The sequence below is a fragment of the Oncorhynchus mykiss genome, chromosome 13 (genome assembly GCF_057628025.1).
Source record: "Oncorhynchus mykiss isolate SJ-2025 chromosome 13, ASM5762802v1, whole genome shotgun sequence".
Lineage (NCBI taxonomy): Eukaryota > Metazoa > Chordata > Actinopteri > Salmoniformes > Salmonidae > Oncorhynchus > Oncorhynchus mykiss.
This window is the reverse complement of record NC_143034.1, coordinates 55,995,689-56,012,322: the sequence shown is the minus strand read 5'-3', so window position 1 is coordinate 56,012,322 and position 16,634 is coordinate 55,995,689. Positions and strand designations below refer to the sequence as shown.

The 16,634-nt window shown below is 43.7% G+C and overlaps 1 protein-coding gene across 10 annotated transcripts in view; it reads left to right on the top strand.

Moving 5' to 3' along the window:
• Positions 1 to 14,317, top strand: part of LOC110485195 (RNA binding protein fox-1 homolog 3) — a 396,106-nt gene extending 381,789 nt beyond the window's left edge. For 5 of the 10 annotated variants that reach the window (XM_036941309.2, XM_090196827.1, XM_090196828.1 and 2 more), the window contains 3 exons: positions 417 to 475; positions 2,434 to 2,512; positions 14,069 to 14,317. In XM_036941309.2, coding sequence (XP_036797204.1) covers positions 417 to 475; positions 2,434 to 2,512; positions 14,069 to 14,071 — 141 coding nt within the window. In that variant the 3' untranslated portion in view covers positions 14,072 to 14,317. Of the gene's footprint in view, positions 1 to 416; positions 476 to 2,433; positions 2,513 to 4,967; positions 5,981 to 14,068 lie in introns of those variants that run through there. The other 5 variants (XM_036941305.2, XM_036941310.2, XM_036941311.2 and 2 more) reach the window with 1 other exon arrangement.
• The last annotated feature ends 2,317 nt before the right edge of the window (positions 14,318 to 16,634 follow it).

The following is a 16,634-nucleotide window of genomic DNA, read 5'->3' as shown; positions in this document are numbered from 1 at the left end:
CTGGCTGTGTCCCTCTGTCTGTGTCCCTCTGGCTGTGTCCCTCTGGCTGTGTCCCTCTGTCTGTGTCCCTCTGTCTGTGTCCCTCTGGCTGTGTCCCTCTGTCTGTGTCCCTCTGTCTGTGTCCCTCTGGCTGTGTCCCTCTGGCTGTGTCCCTCTGGCTGTGTCCCTCTGGCTGTGTTCCAACCCTTGCCTCAGTGCATACTCTTCCATTTAAAGAAATGAGACTTTTTGAACGATTTCATATGAATACTTGAAAAAATGAATAGAATATGCAGTTTTGAAATGTTCCCAACAATGGAAAATGTTTCAAACCCGATGTTGGATGTTTTAGTAAATGCGTGCTATTACTTGTTTGAGAATACTGGTAATACACATGCTGTTGTGGGTGGTTGTGTAACTGTCTGAGTTTCCAACAGGGGGGCTACGCTGCGTACCGATACGCCCAGCCCACCACCGCTGCTGCCTACAGTGACAGGTGAGTACATTCCACCTGCTGCATAACATAAAGCACATAATATTACTTGAACAAATGAAAGACCATTGATATTGATATTGTGATGGATTCAATTAGAAGTTGTGACAAGTGACTTCAACCTTTCCCCCACTCTTCAAAGTATCTCCCACATAGAAGGGTGAAGATAAACTCGCTCTGGAGTTGTGACCCTCCCTCAGATTGAACTGTCCATTAGGAGATCCACTATGGCCTCAGGCTAAAGCACACAAAAAAGTAACCTTGTTCGACAAGATGATCTATCCCATGCCTCTCTGCCTTTGACGGGCGAGAGGGCATATCAACTGTATTTATGAATGGCCTGCGGTCTGCGCGAGGAAGGGAGAGAGGGAGAGAGGGATGGATGGGCAGGGACTCTATCACTTCTGACTGATGTCATCCGGGTTCAGGTGTGCTCCGTTTGAGGAGGTGTGGCTGATTCATTCGGGCCTTCAAAGTCAGGCTGGATGTGGGCTGGTTTGGGAATCTAATCTGGGAGGGATTGAGCATGTCACTTGTGATAACGTACACCCTGCCTGAGAACCTGAAGATCATATCGATAATGTGAGATTTATCTGGCCTCACCGCACTGTGAATTATGAGCAGCCGTGCTCGGAGGGAGCAGAAATTGGACAGCAGCTTTTTCCTCTGGGAGTGATTTAATTCCTGTTTCTCTTACCTATATTTTCCTCCTGAGATTTAATGTAATTCGCCCGAGTTGTTTGTTTTGCTTTGTTTTGCTTCCCTTGTCTGTTTGTTTCTTTTTGAATAAGCGGTCATGCCCATTGGATCAATAGGGGTTTGTCTCAGCAATACCTTATCAGACTTACCAGCGGAGCAATCAGCCAATCATGAAAGGAGGTCACAGGGATCATAAGAGGCTTGTAAAATCCCCATAAAAAATGAAACATTCATTTTTCAAAATGCTTGTGCCCACAGGCCTGATGTGTATTACCGAGGCCCTGCCAGGGGCCAATCAGCGTAGTGAAGCCGCGTGACGTACGTTCTGAGGGGCCGTTTGACCTCGAGGTGGTTAGCAATGCCACTCTGGTGAGAGCCCATTTTGTAGATAGATTAGCCTTAGTGGGCCTCTGGGGTTTGGTGCTCACAGTAGATAAGAGTATCACAGAGACCACCCCTGACCATGTCGTGGTACAGCCCATCCTCTCCCCTGGAGCCTTCTCATCCAGCTCCTTCCCCCTCCACGTCCTGCTCACTGACCTTGGGTGTTGGACTCCAATGGGACACACCATATTTAGATCTTATATAACTCAATGTCCTCCTCGCCCCGCTCTAGCCTTGTAGGCTGGATGACATTTCTCCCTCTCTCCTCTTGGTTTTTATTCCTGGTTGATTTGGTGCCCTCAGTGCTTGGCTTGGAGTGCCTTATCTGCTCCGTACAGACCCTCATTTGCAAGCGAGTATTGAAGAAAAAAAGTAAATAAAGGAATATGTGAAGTCGAGTAAATAAATAAATAAGGCACACATCTTGTCCTGTCTCAGAAGGAAATTGGAAGGATTAGTTCCAAACCAGCAACAATGAAAAGACAGTGGTGTGAGCCCACTGTTCAGCTTGGGTAAACAACAGCAGGGTGAGAGCGTACACAGACTGGGCCCAAGCCTTCCAGCACCTCTATCTTTCTCTTTCTTTCTTTCTTTCTCTCTCTCTCTCTGTTTCTCTTTCTCTCACCCCTCAGTACCCATCACTGCCAACTAATCGAGGTGACAGTGAAAAGGACAATGTGTATTCACAGAGAATGATCCAACCACCTTTGAACTCCTTTTCTACTCAGCCTTGTATCATTTTCTAAACCAGGGGGTAGAGAGAGGGAAATAATTGTTTTAGAGACTTGAAAGTGTTGACTTTAGGGCCAAGTATCAAACAAGCATTGAAAATATACTCTATGTCAATGACCCTAATCTCCTGGCCTTTTCCATTGCAGCTATGGCAGAGTCTATGCAACAGCAGACCCCTACCACCACACAATCGGCCCTGCCGCTACATACAGTGTGGGGACCATGGTAAGTACGCTCTCGCTTTCCTCTGCACCCTGTTGTTGGCTAGCCATACTAACACAGAGCAGAGGCCGCCAGCTGCAGTACGCTCTCGCTTTCCTCTGCACCCTGTTGTTGGCTAGCCACACTAACACAGAGCAGAGGCCGCCAGCTGCAGTACGCTCTCGCTTTCCTCTGCACCCTGTTGTTGGCTAGCCACACTAACACAGAGCAGAGGCCGCCAGCTGCAGTACGCTCTCGCTTTCCTCTGCACCCTGTTGTTGGCTAGCCACACTAACACAGAGCAGAGGCCGCCAGCTGCAGTACGCTCTCGCTTTCCTCTGCACCCTGTTGTTGGCTAGCCACACTAACACAGAGCAGAGGCCGCCAGCTGCAGTACGCTCTCGCTTTCCTCTGCACCCTGTTGTTGGCTAGCCACACTAACACAGAGCAGAGGCCGCCAGCCGCAGTACTCTCTCACTCCAGGAGCACTCGGAGATAAAGACCATTGAACTAAGCCAAGTCAGTGGGCTTTATTTCCTCTTGTCATGCTGTTTGGCACAACCTAGTGGAGTGCAGCAGAATTCCCTAGCATGTGGTCATTGTGAATTCAGTGAAATGGATTTGTTTCATGTTTTGTCACACAAGCTCACCTCATACATACAATATTAATTTGATTCAGGCTTTTTACTGCTAAAATGGGAATGGTCACTACAACTAATTCAATCCAAACACATGTGCATCTTCAACACTAGTATAATCATTATATTCCTGCCACTATTCAACTACAAATGAGTTGTTCCATTCTTCCTTTCAGCCAAACTCTAAACTTAAAGGGGTGAAGTTGAATGGTTAATGTCTGTTTTTAGCTAGCTTTTGCAGCTAACATCAAAGATGAAAATAATATCAGTAAAAGACCGTCCTATAATGGGGAGTTTCTCAATGTTTTATTTTACAATGAGGGCATGGCACTGGGCTCATAGACTAATTTGAAAGATTAACGACCATCAAACGCATGCAGCAGTGTGCCGTGGGACATGGAAGAGAAAGAGAGGGATGGGGGGAGGGAGTTCTCTCACTCACCCCTCCAGTCCACAAGGTTGATGGGACGAGCGCTCTCTGCCAGACAAATGGCTTAAATGTACCATTCCGGCATGCATGCGATTTTTCAACAACATAAAAAACAGCGTACAGTTCCCCGGTGCAGCTGCTAGCTAAAAGCTTTCATTAATTAAGACATTTATTTTTTTCCTCTTCATTTACTTAATTAAAAACTGTGCTTCTTTTCCTCCAAATTTCCTTCCCTTCTCTGCCACTCTTAGTCACCCTTTCTTAGCCAGGCTGAATTTGGCCCTTCATGTCTGAGCTTGGGTTGTGTGTTGAGGGGATCACTGTGGTGGGGTGGAAGCTGGTGAGGTGCGAGACCCTGGTAGTGAATAAACCATCTTGACACAATAGGAGTTCAGATCTTACAGTGCAGAGACACACCATGAAATAGATTCAGGAAAAAATTGGTTTGGTTACTAATTCTTTAGTCCTCTTTGATTAATGGTTCCAAAGGAGAGAGCAGCGATTTTTGCATTTAGAAACCTTTCAATAATTAGTTCCTCCGAGGTTGCTGAAAATTCTCTTTGCTGATTTCCAGCGTGCAAAGAAATTGCAAATGCTTTTTTAGACTGATGAAAATTTTATACAAGCAAGAGGGTTCCTTTAAATTAAGGGTTATTAGCCTTTGAAGGTTTGGGGCTTGCTCAGAGTACATGAGATATTGTGTGTGTGTGTGTGTGTGTGTGTGTGTGTGTGTGTGTGTGTGTGTTTGCCCTGGTTACCCAGAGCATGGCAGTAGACCTAGGGAGCAATATCCTCTGGTGAAATACACATCCAGAAAGGTGTGGGCACCATGGTTGGACTTGAAAGAGAATTATGATTAAACTCCTTTGAACTTAATTCGCTTTGGTTGGATCTATGACATTGTTGTAGCCTGGAAAGCCATTCCGTGAGGAATGTTTTCCTACAGTCAAAAGCATGAAACAAGCACAGTATTTTCCAATTTGTTGCTTATTAATGTAATTAATGCATGGAAACTGCATTTGAGGGCGGGGCCCACTTCTCCATGTGGCAATCCAAAAGAAGAATATTGATATCTAGGAAAGGGTTTTTCTCTCTGGTACAAATATCAAAATGATTTCAGACTAAGTTCATACTTTATCACTACCAGGTTCTTTATCCTCCAGCTCCAACACCTGGACCGCCCGTCCTCAGAACACACACATACCCAACTTCTGCATACTCTAATGAACAAGAACTATTATTACTTTGATTAAACCAGCTCAATTAAATGTTATTTAATCCCATGCCCTTCAGACACAGACGTTTTAACAAAACCAATAAAGGAAGGAAATTTGTGGAAAAAACAGAACTCAACCACCAAGCTGTCACCACCTTAATACTGATTGGTCCTTTTTCATCTTTGATGTTGCAGGCTAGCCTATACAGAGGAGGGTACAGTCGCTTCACTCCCTACTAACAGAAAGAAAAAGAGAGAAAGACAGAGACATTACCCCCCAACAAACAAAAATCAAACCAATTAACAAACAAGCAAACACCTCATCCTTCGTGGAGCGCTAGATCAAACTAAAAGCTTCCAGGTTACCAATGCTGACCCCTCCCCCTGACACCCGCCCTCCCGCTACAGACGATTTCTACAACCTTGTTGATGTCATCATTGGTCTGCTCCTATGATTTGTTTTGTATTCATTTTGTGCTTTGGATTGATTTCGGGGAGAAGTTATGTTCTGCACATGTGACTGCTGTAGATGGGTGCTGTGTCACCATAACCAATGTGAGCCTACTGTAGTACGCATGATGCATGATCAGAGGGGTGTGTTTCTGCAGTGACCGTCAGATGGATGACAATCTAGTGGGGCATTAGATACACTGTTATTTAGCCTATTCTTGAATTAGAATTCGATGAAATTCAAGCAGGAAACAAAATATTGTATTCCAATTAGCATTAGAAATACATAATTATAATAATAACAAAGACGATGCACATGCCCTGCTAATTCTTATTTCACAAGACGCCACTGTCAACTGTATGATTGCTCTGTAATGTTGGAGTGTCCTAATGCACTTGAATTGGAGTCCTAACAGTGATGTGGTGTGACAGCATGCAGAGTGAGCGCCATTGCACCACAGTGAGGGGTCAGAGTTCACCTGGGGTTGAGACTGGGCTAGCTCTCGCTAATGTGATGGCACTCTAGGCTAAAGGACTTAGGATTGTGAAGGATTCAATGTCTTTGTTTATTTCACATTTTTTCCACACTGATTTGCATGTTCACGTATAATTAACTGAAGTGTACAGTGCATTCAGAAAATATTCAGACCCCTTGACTTTTTACACATTTTGTTACGTTACAGCCGTATTCTAAAATGTATTCAATTGTTTCCCCCCCATCAGTCAACACACAGTACTCCATAATGACAAAGCAAAAACAGATTTTTTTTATTTTCTTGAAAATCTATGTAAAATAAAACAGAAATATCACATTTACATAAGTATTCAGACCCTTTATTTATTTTTATTTTATTTATTTTACTTTGTTAAAGCACCTTTGGCAGCGATTACAGCCTCCAGTCTTCTTGGGTATGACGCTGCAAGCTTGGCACACCTGTATTTGGGGAGTTTCTCCCATTCCTCTCTGCAGATCCTCTCAAGCTCTGTCAGGTTAGATGTGGAGCGTTACTGCTCAGCTATTTTCAGATCTCTCCAGAGATGTTAGATCGGGTTCAAGTCCGGTCTTTGGCTGGGCCACTCAAGGAGATTCAGAGCCTTGTCCCGAAGCCACTTCTGGGTTATCTTGGCTGTGTGCTTAGGGTTGTTGTCCTGTTGGAAGGTGAACCTTCGCCATAGTCCGCGGTCCTGAGCGATCTGGCGCAGGTTTTCATCAAGGATCTCTCTGTACTTTGCTCTGTTCATATTTGCCTCGATCCTGACTAGTCTCCCAGTCCCTGCCGCTGAAAAACATCCCCACAGCCTGATGCTGCCATGCTTCACCGAAGTGATGGTGCCAGGTTTCCTCCAGATGTGATGCTTGGCATTCAGGCCACAAAATTCAATCTTGATTTCATCAGACCAGAGAATTTTGTTTCTCATGGTCTGAGAGTCTTCAGGTGCCTATTGGCAAACTCCAAGCGGGCTGTCATGTGCCTTTTACTGAGGAGTGGCTTCTGTCTGGTCACTACCACAAAGGCCTGATTGGTGGAGTGCTGCAGAGATGGTTGTCGTTCTGGGAGATTCTCCCATCTCCACAGAGGAACTCTAGAGCTCTGTCAGAGTGACCATCGGGTTCTTTGTCACCTCCCTGACCAAAGCCCTTTTCCCCCGATTGCTCATTTTGGCCGGGCGGCCAGATCTAGGAAGTCTTGGTGGTTCCAAACGTCTTTCATTTAAGAATGGTGGAGGCCACTGTGTTCTTGGGGACCTTCAATGCTGCAGAAATGTTTTGGTACCCTTCCCCAGATCTGTGCCTCGACACAATCCTGGCTCTACAGACAATTATTTTGACCTCATAGCTTGGTTTTTACTCTAACATGCTGTGGGACCTTATATAGACAGGTGTATGGCTTTCCAAATCATGTCCAATTAATTGAATTTACCACAGGTGGACTCCAAGTTGTAAAAACATCTCAAGGATGTTCAATGGAAACAGGATGCACCTGAGCTCAATTTCGAGTCTCATAGCAAAGGGTCTGAATACTTGTAAATAAGGTATTTCTGTTTTTTAATTTTAAATACATTTGCAAATCTTTCTAAAACCCTCTTTTCACTTTGTCATTATGGGGTATAGTGTAGATTGCTGAAGAAAAATTTTGATTTAATCATTTTTAGAATAAAGTGTTACGGTGCGTGAATGAGGACCCAAAAGCGAATTAACGTAAACAGAGCTTCTTTAATAACAAAACATAGGTAGGCTCAGATGGACCGGCAGATTCCGACAAGACAGGACAAGGTTGCAGCAAACATGACGATAGTCTGGTTCAGGCATGAATAACACAAACAAGAATCCGACAAAGACAGAAACAAAAACAGAGAGAGATATAGAGGACTAATCAGAGGGAAAAAGGGAACAGGTGGGAAAAGGGGTGACGAGGTAGTTAGGAGGAGACAAGGAACAGCTGGGGGAAAGAGGGGGAGAAAAGGTAACCTAAAACGACCAGCAGAGGGAGACAGGGTGAAGAGAAAGGACAGAAACAAGACACAACATGACAATACATGACATAAAGCTGTAGCAAAAAGTCAAGTTGTCTGAATGCTTCCCAAAGGCACTGTATGTGACGTTTAGAGGTGGGTAATCATTATTTTTAGTAGGCTACGCTATCGACTCATCTATGAAGTACTGTAGTGCAATTCCTGATAACTATTCACTTTTCAGTATTGCACAAAGCATTCTGTACCTCAGGATAAACCACTACAAGTGATTTGATCTGACAACTAATTGTATCAGTAGAATGCTTGTCTGTTTATTGAAGATTTTCTTGACAAAGTCAGTGCTTGACTTGGGCAGGAGCTTACCAGAGCTGAGCACTGACACCTCAGATTTTCTACTGCTTGAGCTCCTGCACCTAAATACAAACAGTACCAGCACCCAAAATGACTAGCATAAGTCAAGCATACCCACCAAACACTACCAGTGGGTTCCCCCACTTTACAATGACAGAGCATTGCCTTATTGGTTTATTTAGCCTAAATCTCTCTGGAAGAGCTGAATTACTAGAGCAGGTACAGTGAGAGATTATAGACTTTCCATTATGAGGAGAGAAATGGACTGTGAACATGATTGTATCATATTCCACTTTCAGGAGAAAATACCTTGTTCCATACAGCTCTAGGAAGAGTCTCGGTGGTTCCAAACTCCTTCCATTTATGTATTATAACACCTGCGTGTTGTCATACCATGTTAATGTACTCGAGTACACGTCTTCAACTCAGTAGTTACCCCATATGAACTCTTGAGAAAATGGGAACATTTCAAAGAAACTATTTTGTAAGTAGATCAAGCCAAGAGACATGATATATAGATCCGAATACAAGTATGGAAATCTATAATTACTCAACTATTCGTATGTATCCTCTCAAGTGTTATCTGTTTGATTTTGATCATTTTGAAGATGTGCCATGTTTATAAAGACATCATATACGAGCAGTTATGTTTCGTCAACATGTTGAACATGATATAGATTCATGTTGTATACCAAAATAATATATCTTCACTTGATCGAAGAAAAGTATAAAACATTGTTCTTCCTTTTATATACCAGTATTTAGGGTCCTACCATGGGGGCTTTTATATACCAGTATTTAGGGTCCTACCATGGGGGCTTTTATATACCAGTATTTAGGGTCCTACCATGGGGGCTTTTATATACCAGTATTTAGGGTCCTACCATGGGGGCTTTTATATACCAGTATTTAGGGTCCTACCATGGGGGCTTTTATATACCAGTATTTAGGATCCTACCATGGGGGCTTTTATATACCAGTATTAAGGGTCCTACCATGGGGGCTTTTATATACCAGTATTTAGGGTCCCACCATGGGGGCTTTTATATACCAGTATTTAGGGTCCCACCATGGGGGCTTTTATATACCAGTATTTAGGGTCCTACCATGGGGGCTTTTATATACCAGTATTTAGGGTCCTACCATGGGGGCTTTTATATACCAGTATTTAGGGTCCCACCATGGGGGCTTTTATATACCAGTATTTAGGGTCCCACCATGGGGGCTTTTATATACCAGTATTTAGGGTCCCACCATGGGGGCTTTTATATACCAGTATTTAGGGTCCCACCATGGGGGCTTTTATATACCAGTATTTAGGGTCCTACCATGGGGGCTTTTATATACCAGTATTTAGGGTCCTACCATGGGGGCTTTTATATACCAGTATTTAGGGTCCTACCATGGGGGCTTTTATATACCAGTATTTAGGGTCCTACCATGGGGGCTTTTATATACCAGTATTTAGGGTCCTACCATGGGGGCTTTTATATACCAGTATTTAGGGTCCTACCATGGGGGCTTTTATATACCAGTATTTAGGGTCCTACCATGGGGGCTTTTATATACCAGTATTTAGGGTCCTACCATGGGGTCCTACCATTTATATGATTCAAAAAAGCTTCAGACATTGTTATTAATGTATTTGTAGGTGTTTTTGATTAAATTACTCTGTGTGTGTGTGTGTGTGTGTGTGTGTGTGTGTGTGTGCGTGTGCGTGCGTGCGTGTGTGGATAGTAGGGTTGACACAACCCATTTTAAATGACTTTCCTCCCCATCCACTTTCATTGCGCCAATATAAAACTGAGTGCTGCTCTGAGCGCCAGTTGAATTAACACAGAGAATCCCCCAAGAACAACGGCTCACTGAAGCCAAGTTCCACTGTTTCTTCAACTCAATTAGCGTCTACGTTCTAAGCTGTAGAAGTCTGCTGTTTGAACACATAGGCTTGAGACAGCTCCACACAAAATATATATATTATAAAAGAAACAGCTCCACACTAAATATATATATCATAAAAGAGACAGCTCCACACGCATACCCTGAACGGCAAGGAAAATACTCCCCTCTGCCTTGGTCTAAGAGAACCTCATGGCTTTGAATTCTCCCTCTCACTGCCTACCAATTCCTAATGATGCCCGTCATTACAGCTGTTGTTTCAAAATCCTATTTAGCAGACGGCTACTTCTACACTGAGCTTAATTGGAGAGAGAAACTTAGTAATTACTATAGTACCAGTTGATCCGCTTGAAAGGAAATAGACTATTTGAATCCCCCTGTTCAGTTTGGGTGCAGATAAGTCATACATGAGTTGAGTAGGAAAGACACAGTGTCAGAGACTGAGAGCAGACATCTTAATGAATGCTGCTCTTCTGAAGCTACCGTTTAGCAAATACACTGGAGGCCACAGTGTGACGAATAGTAATTCATGTTTTTCACTGGCTGTGTGTTTTTGAGGTGTGCCAACTTCTTTCCTCTAGTCTAGACATCCTGAAATCTCTCTCCATGACAACTCTTTGCCTCAATAAATCACTTTATAAGTCCCAACTCATTGATAACCTAACCTTGATACAGTAAAACAGAATCTTCCACTTTAAGCACCCACTCATTTCCTGTCTGCACGTGAACCCGCCTGATAAGATGCTAGCTCCTATGAGAGGAACATCAATGCCCAGGAGGGGTGTTAGCCGCCATGCCTCACCACCACAAATTAGAGCAGGCTAATCAGCCACTATCAATCACTGTATCGCTAGCTTCACTTACAGGCCATTCCTACACTACATCTTCACTATAGCAATGTGCAGATCTCAGTCTACCAGCAGCTACATTTCACAGTTAAAAAAGAAAGTCATCCTAGAACACACCTTTTCATTTACATCCTCTACTTTCAGGGTTACTCGGGGTCCGTTTTATTCATGAGGACATTGCAGTGATGTCATGTTTTTACTTGGATGGGTTTGAGTGTTGTCAGTTAAAGTTGTAATGTGTCGGTACAACTCTTCCTCCCTTTATAATCAATGTATTCATTGTTACACTGTTACAATGTCAAATTATCAAGGCTTCATATAACATGTAAATAGCTAATATATATTGTGTCTTATTATATTTTGCTAAATATAAAAAATGTGTATCTATAGTGTAGAGGCTGAAAGGTTTTCCAGTTTTATAATATCCTCTATCCCATCTACATTTGTTTTTCGTAGCTAGCTACATTATTAAAAACACTCAATGAAGGTGTTAAACCACAAGCCCAGGCATATACAGTCTGCTCACATTTAAACATGTTTATTTGTGTAAATTGAATGCACAGTTTGTTAGTTCATCATGATGTATTTACTATTATAGTCAGTAAGCCTTGATAAGCCGACTGTTTAATGTCTTTGTCCATCCAAAAGATTTGTAGAAAAAAAGGGAAACAAGCAAAACAGTTTCACTTCCTGTAAAATATATACATGTATATACACATATATTACAGTGGTATATTATAGTGGTTTTATCTGTGTCTTTTCAATTCAGCTGAACTTGTTCTATGAATTGTACAGTATGTCATTTCTAAAAAAGTATATATTGTCTGAAAGGTGTAAGTAATTGGCTTTTGATTTATTGGTACAGTATATTACATTTCCTTTGTCTTCTTTCATCAATGACTTAGTTGTTAGTATATGTGACATATCTAAGCAACCTCTGATTGTTTTGAGTGTCAGAATAAAGCAGTTCTGAGAGCATTTTGTTTGTCATTGGAGCTCTATGTTTCATCTGTTGCCAGCTTGTTGATTGTAATCCTGATCAGGCACAGTAAAATGAAATCTTCTACAATTCCTGTTCACGCTTAATGAAACCCAATATTTCTACAGATTTAAACCATCATTGTATAGATAAGTACATGTTCAATTTAGGTACAGTGCATTGCATTGCACTTGCTACAGCACTGACCCAACCCTCCCCTGAATTGACTTGTCCATGAGTGATTAATATATTTGTCACTGCAGCTCCTCCAATGCTGGTCTGCCTGTCAGAGAGGAGCACTATATGTAGTACAGGTGCTATTGTGTTCCCTCTCTGCTCTGCTATATAGTGATACAGTGATGGGGATATTTTAGTATAGAGAGTCCCCAGTGAGACCTCCGTAGGACTGAAGATGAGGCAGGCTGCTCCATGGATGGAGAGACAGAGGGAGATGGAGGGATAGACAGAGGGAGATGGAGGGAGAGACAGATGGAGATGGAGGGAGAGACAGAGGGAGATGGAGGTAGAGACAGAGGGAGATGGAGGTAGAGACAGAGGGAGACGGAGGGAGCGACAGAGGGAGATGGATGAAGATACAGAGGGAGATGGAAGGAGAGACAGACACAGAGGGGGAGGGAGAGACATAGGGAGATGGAGGGAGAGACAGAAGGAGATGGAGGGAGAGACAGAGGGAGATGGATGAAGATACATAAGGAGATGGAGGGAGAGACAGAGACAGAGTGGGAGGGAGAGACAGAGGGAGATGGAGGGAGAGACAGAGGGAGATGGAGGGAGAGACAGAGACAGAAGGGGATACAGAGGGGGAGAGAGATTGACAGAGACAGAGGGAGATGGAGGGAGAGACGGAGGGAGAGACAGAGGGAGATAGATGAAGAGACAGAGGGAGACGGAGGGAGAGACAGAGACAGAGGGGGATACAGAGGGGGAGAGAGATTGACAGAGACAGAGAGAGATGGAGGGAGAGACAGAGGGAGACGGAGGGAGAGACAGATTGAGATAGATGAAGAGACAGAGGGAGACGGAGGGAGAGACAGAGGGAGATGGAGGGAGAGACAGAGGGAGATGGAGGGAGAGACAGAGGGAGATAGATGAAGAGACGGAGGGAGATGCAGAGGGAGATGGAGGGAGAGACAGAGGGAGATAGATGAAGAGACGGAGGGAGATGCAGAGGGAGATGGAGGGAGAGACAGAGGGAGATAGATGAAGAGACGGAGGGAGATGCAGAGGGAGATGGAGGAAGAGACAGAGGGAGATGCAGAGGGAGATGGAGGGAGAGACGGAGGGAGATGCAGAGGGAGATGGAGGAAGAGACAGAGGGAGAGACAGAGGGGGAGGGAGAGACAGAGGGAGAGACAGAGGGGGAGGGAGAGACAGAGGGAGATGGAAGGAGAGACAGAGGGGGAGGGAGAGACAGAGGGAGATGTAGAGAGAGACAAAGAGTCATTCTGGGCTGAGATTAGCATGCCACGCGTTCAATTGTTACTTCTCCAGAGGAGGTGTGAAAAAGCACTACAAAGCCATGTCAAAATGAAAGCCTCGCCTCGTTTTCTTCTACCGCTCGGCGCGCTGCTGAATTAGGTAGAGACTGTCATGACAAGTGTCCCAGGACACCTGTCTCTCTCCTCCCTCTCTCCCTCTCTCTCATCCCTCTCCTCTCTCTCCTCCCTCTCTCTCCTCCCTCTTTCCCTCTCTCCACTACTGCTATAGGCCTCAGTATGACTCTCTTCACTGTACACTGTAAACTCCAGTAGAGTGATAATGGCCCTCTATTCTGTGGAGCAAAGTAGCATTTGCTTTGGCCTACGCTCTTTAAAGCGCACTTTTATGCTGTATGACTTTAAGACTGGCATGAAATAATAATGCTCTCTTTTTTTCCCTCAAAAGCTTCCCTTTCAGTTGATTTAAGCATGCTTCTCAATCGGGTGGTTTGACATCAATCCGTCAGCCTGTCTTAACCTGACATTGTGTACCTTTCTCCCTCCCTGGGGTGCAGTGCTTTAACAAAGATGGAGGGGAACTTTTGTGAGAGTAGTGTACTTTTTATTCTATACATTTTCTCAATGTTTATATTCAAAGAATTTGACTGGTTTCTGGTATGGAATCATCATATTGAATAGGTTTATTGGAATAGGAAACACAGCAAACTTAACACAACAAACTTTATGATTATAGGTAGTGAAATGCACAAGTAGGTTGTCTGTCTATATGTGTCAATCAGAGATGTTCTGCATACTTACCCGTGTCTCCCTGCTCTTCTTCCCCTTCACCTCCAGTAAATAACAAAGGCAACGCTGTGCTCAGTATTGATGGACATCACAGATGAAAACAACGAGAAGAGGAGAACTAGCTTTAAGAAAACAACAGGAGAAGAAGAGAAGGAGTCCCACTACTGAGGCTGGTGTGGAACGACGGGAGGCGTGCGTGTGGAGTGGTGCCGCGGCGGTGTCAAAACCAGCCACAAGCGCTACAGATGGAGTGAGCCAGTTTCCACCAGGGACCACCTTTGCCGGATAGAAGAGAAAGACAACGAGAGAAAAAAGAGAGAAAGCATCCTGTTATTATAACACATTTTATTTTTCTATACTTTTGTGATTTACAGCTTGTGATTTACAAGTAAAAATGTGTATAAAACAGTATATATGTACAAATATGTTTTTATGTTTTTGGTAAGGAAGACGAACAGTTGGCCCTTGATGCTGATTCTGTGGTGGAGAGGGAGAGTCCTGCTCTTCTCTCTCTGGCACACCACTCCTGTCACTGACAGACAAGAGGAGGTGATATATATATATATATATATATATATATATATATATATATATATATATATATATATATATGGCAAAAGCATTGTATTACAGGTCCACTTTCTGTGGGTCGGAGTCAATGGTTAACTTCCAGCTGGAGGTTTCTATGGTTACACTTTCTGTGTGCGGTCTTTTCGTGGTCTCACTGGTTCGCTTCCTTCCTTGCGCTGGTGCCACTGTTCCACTGTTCCACTTCCTGTTGCAGTGTCACTGGCCAGCTTCCTATGGGTAGTCACTGCTGTTCTCTACTTCCCTGTGGATACTGTCGTCATGACTCCACTTCCTCCTGGCAGCACCACTGGTCCAATCTCCATGGGCAGTACTGTCACTGGTCTACTTCCCTGTGGATACTGTCATCATGACTCCACTTCCTCCTGGCAGCACCACTGGTCCACTCTCCATGGGCAGGACTGTCACTGGTCTACTTCCCTGTGGATACTGTCATCATGACTCCACTTCCTCCTGGCAGCACCACTGGTCCACTCTCCATGGGCAGTACTGTCACTGGTCTACTTCCCTGTGGATACTGTCGTCATGACTCCACTTCCTCCTGGCAGCACCACTGGTCCACTCTCCATGGGCAGTACTGTCACTGGTCTACTTGTCTGTGGGTAAGCCAGTAGAGAAATGAGTAAGCTCTCTTTCCTCTCCAAGCCCCAGCAGAGGTCTCTGATTCACGACGAGAGAAAGAGAGAGAGAGTTTGATGCGTTAGTCCCTGACTTTCCTCACCTGCCAGGGTCAAAGCCCAAGCCTTTGTGTCTCTATCTGCACCAGTGGACAAAGTATCTCAAACAGACAGACCAACAAGCCAGGGTGCATTTAACTAACGACGCACGTTTCCAGAGAAGAGAAATACTCATCAATGTCCATGTAACAATTGAATTATAATCGAATAATCTAATTGTAATACATCAGCAGGTGCATAACCAAAACACAAGCCTAAGGCATATGGACTATGTCGCTTGATAAACATTATAGAACTAGTGCCCATCCAATGGTAATAAAGGAATGAGGGCTGAAACATGTCAATTACAATGTTGTTTTGTCAATGTATTCTGAGAATATTTATTTGTGTGATTTGCAGCACTGAAAACTTTTAAAGAAGAAAAAAACGTTTTAATTTGTTGAAGCAACCTTACTTTATATCAGGAGAGTCACTGTAAACATGTGTTTAAACAAGAATGTTGGTTCAGTGCTTGAATGTATTTTAATGTCTAGGGTGTCCAACAAGTATGTATTCTTTTTCTGTATATAAATATATATATATATATATATACATATCTATTATATGGGCTGTGGTGGTGTCAGGGAGTAGAGGGGGTAGATAAGGGGCACCCTCCTACAAGCTATACCCCTGATATACTGTAACATGTGATCATGTGTTATATGACTGAACGCGTGATGGTGATTGTGTGAACTGATCTTCCCCTCCCCCTGCACTTCAAGAGATTGGACAGGATTTTAAGCACTTACGAATTCGTAACATGCTGTATGAATTGGATTTCGTAAAACATATCATGCACATTCTTTTTGCAAGACAAAATGGATGACGTTGTACACAATTGTGCACAGTCTTCGGGGACCGAAAAACTTCTGGCTGAAATTATATGAAACCTTCATAATGCATCTTTAAACAAACACACATGAACACACACTCAAATACAGAGAATCACAGACACATGTTTTGGCCTAGAAATATGCTACAGAACTACTTAACAACTTGCTGATTGCCAACAGATAACTTGTGCTCCAGAGAGTCATTCACAACTACTCTGGCCCTGCAGGGCCCCAACTACTCTGGCCCTGCAGAGCCCCAACTACTCTGGCCCTGCAGGGCCCCAACTACTCTGACCCTGCAGGGCCCCAACCTCTCTGGCCCTGCAGGGCCCCAACTACTCCGGCCCTGCAGGGCTCCAACTACTTTCTCTCAGCTATATTACAGACACCCTTATGGAAATAACATGTATATTCATCATCACATTAAGTAACAGGTCCTGTTGAGGAAGGCAATGATCATAAGCAGGTTTAGTGTAT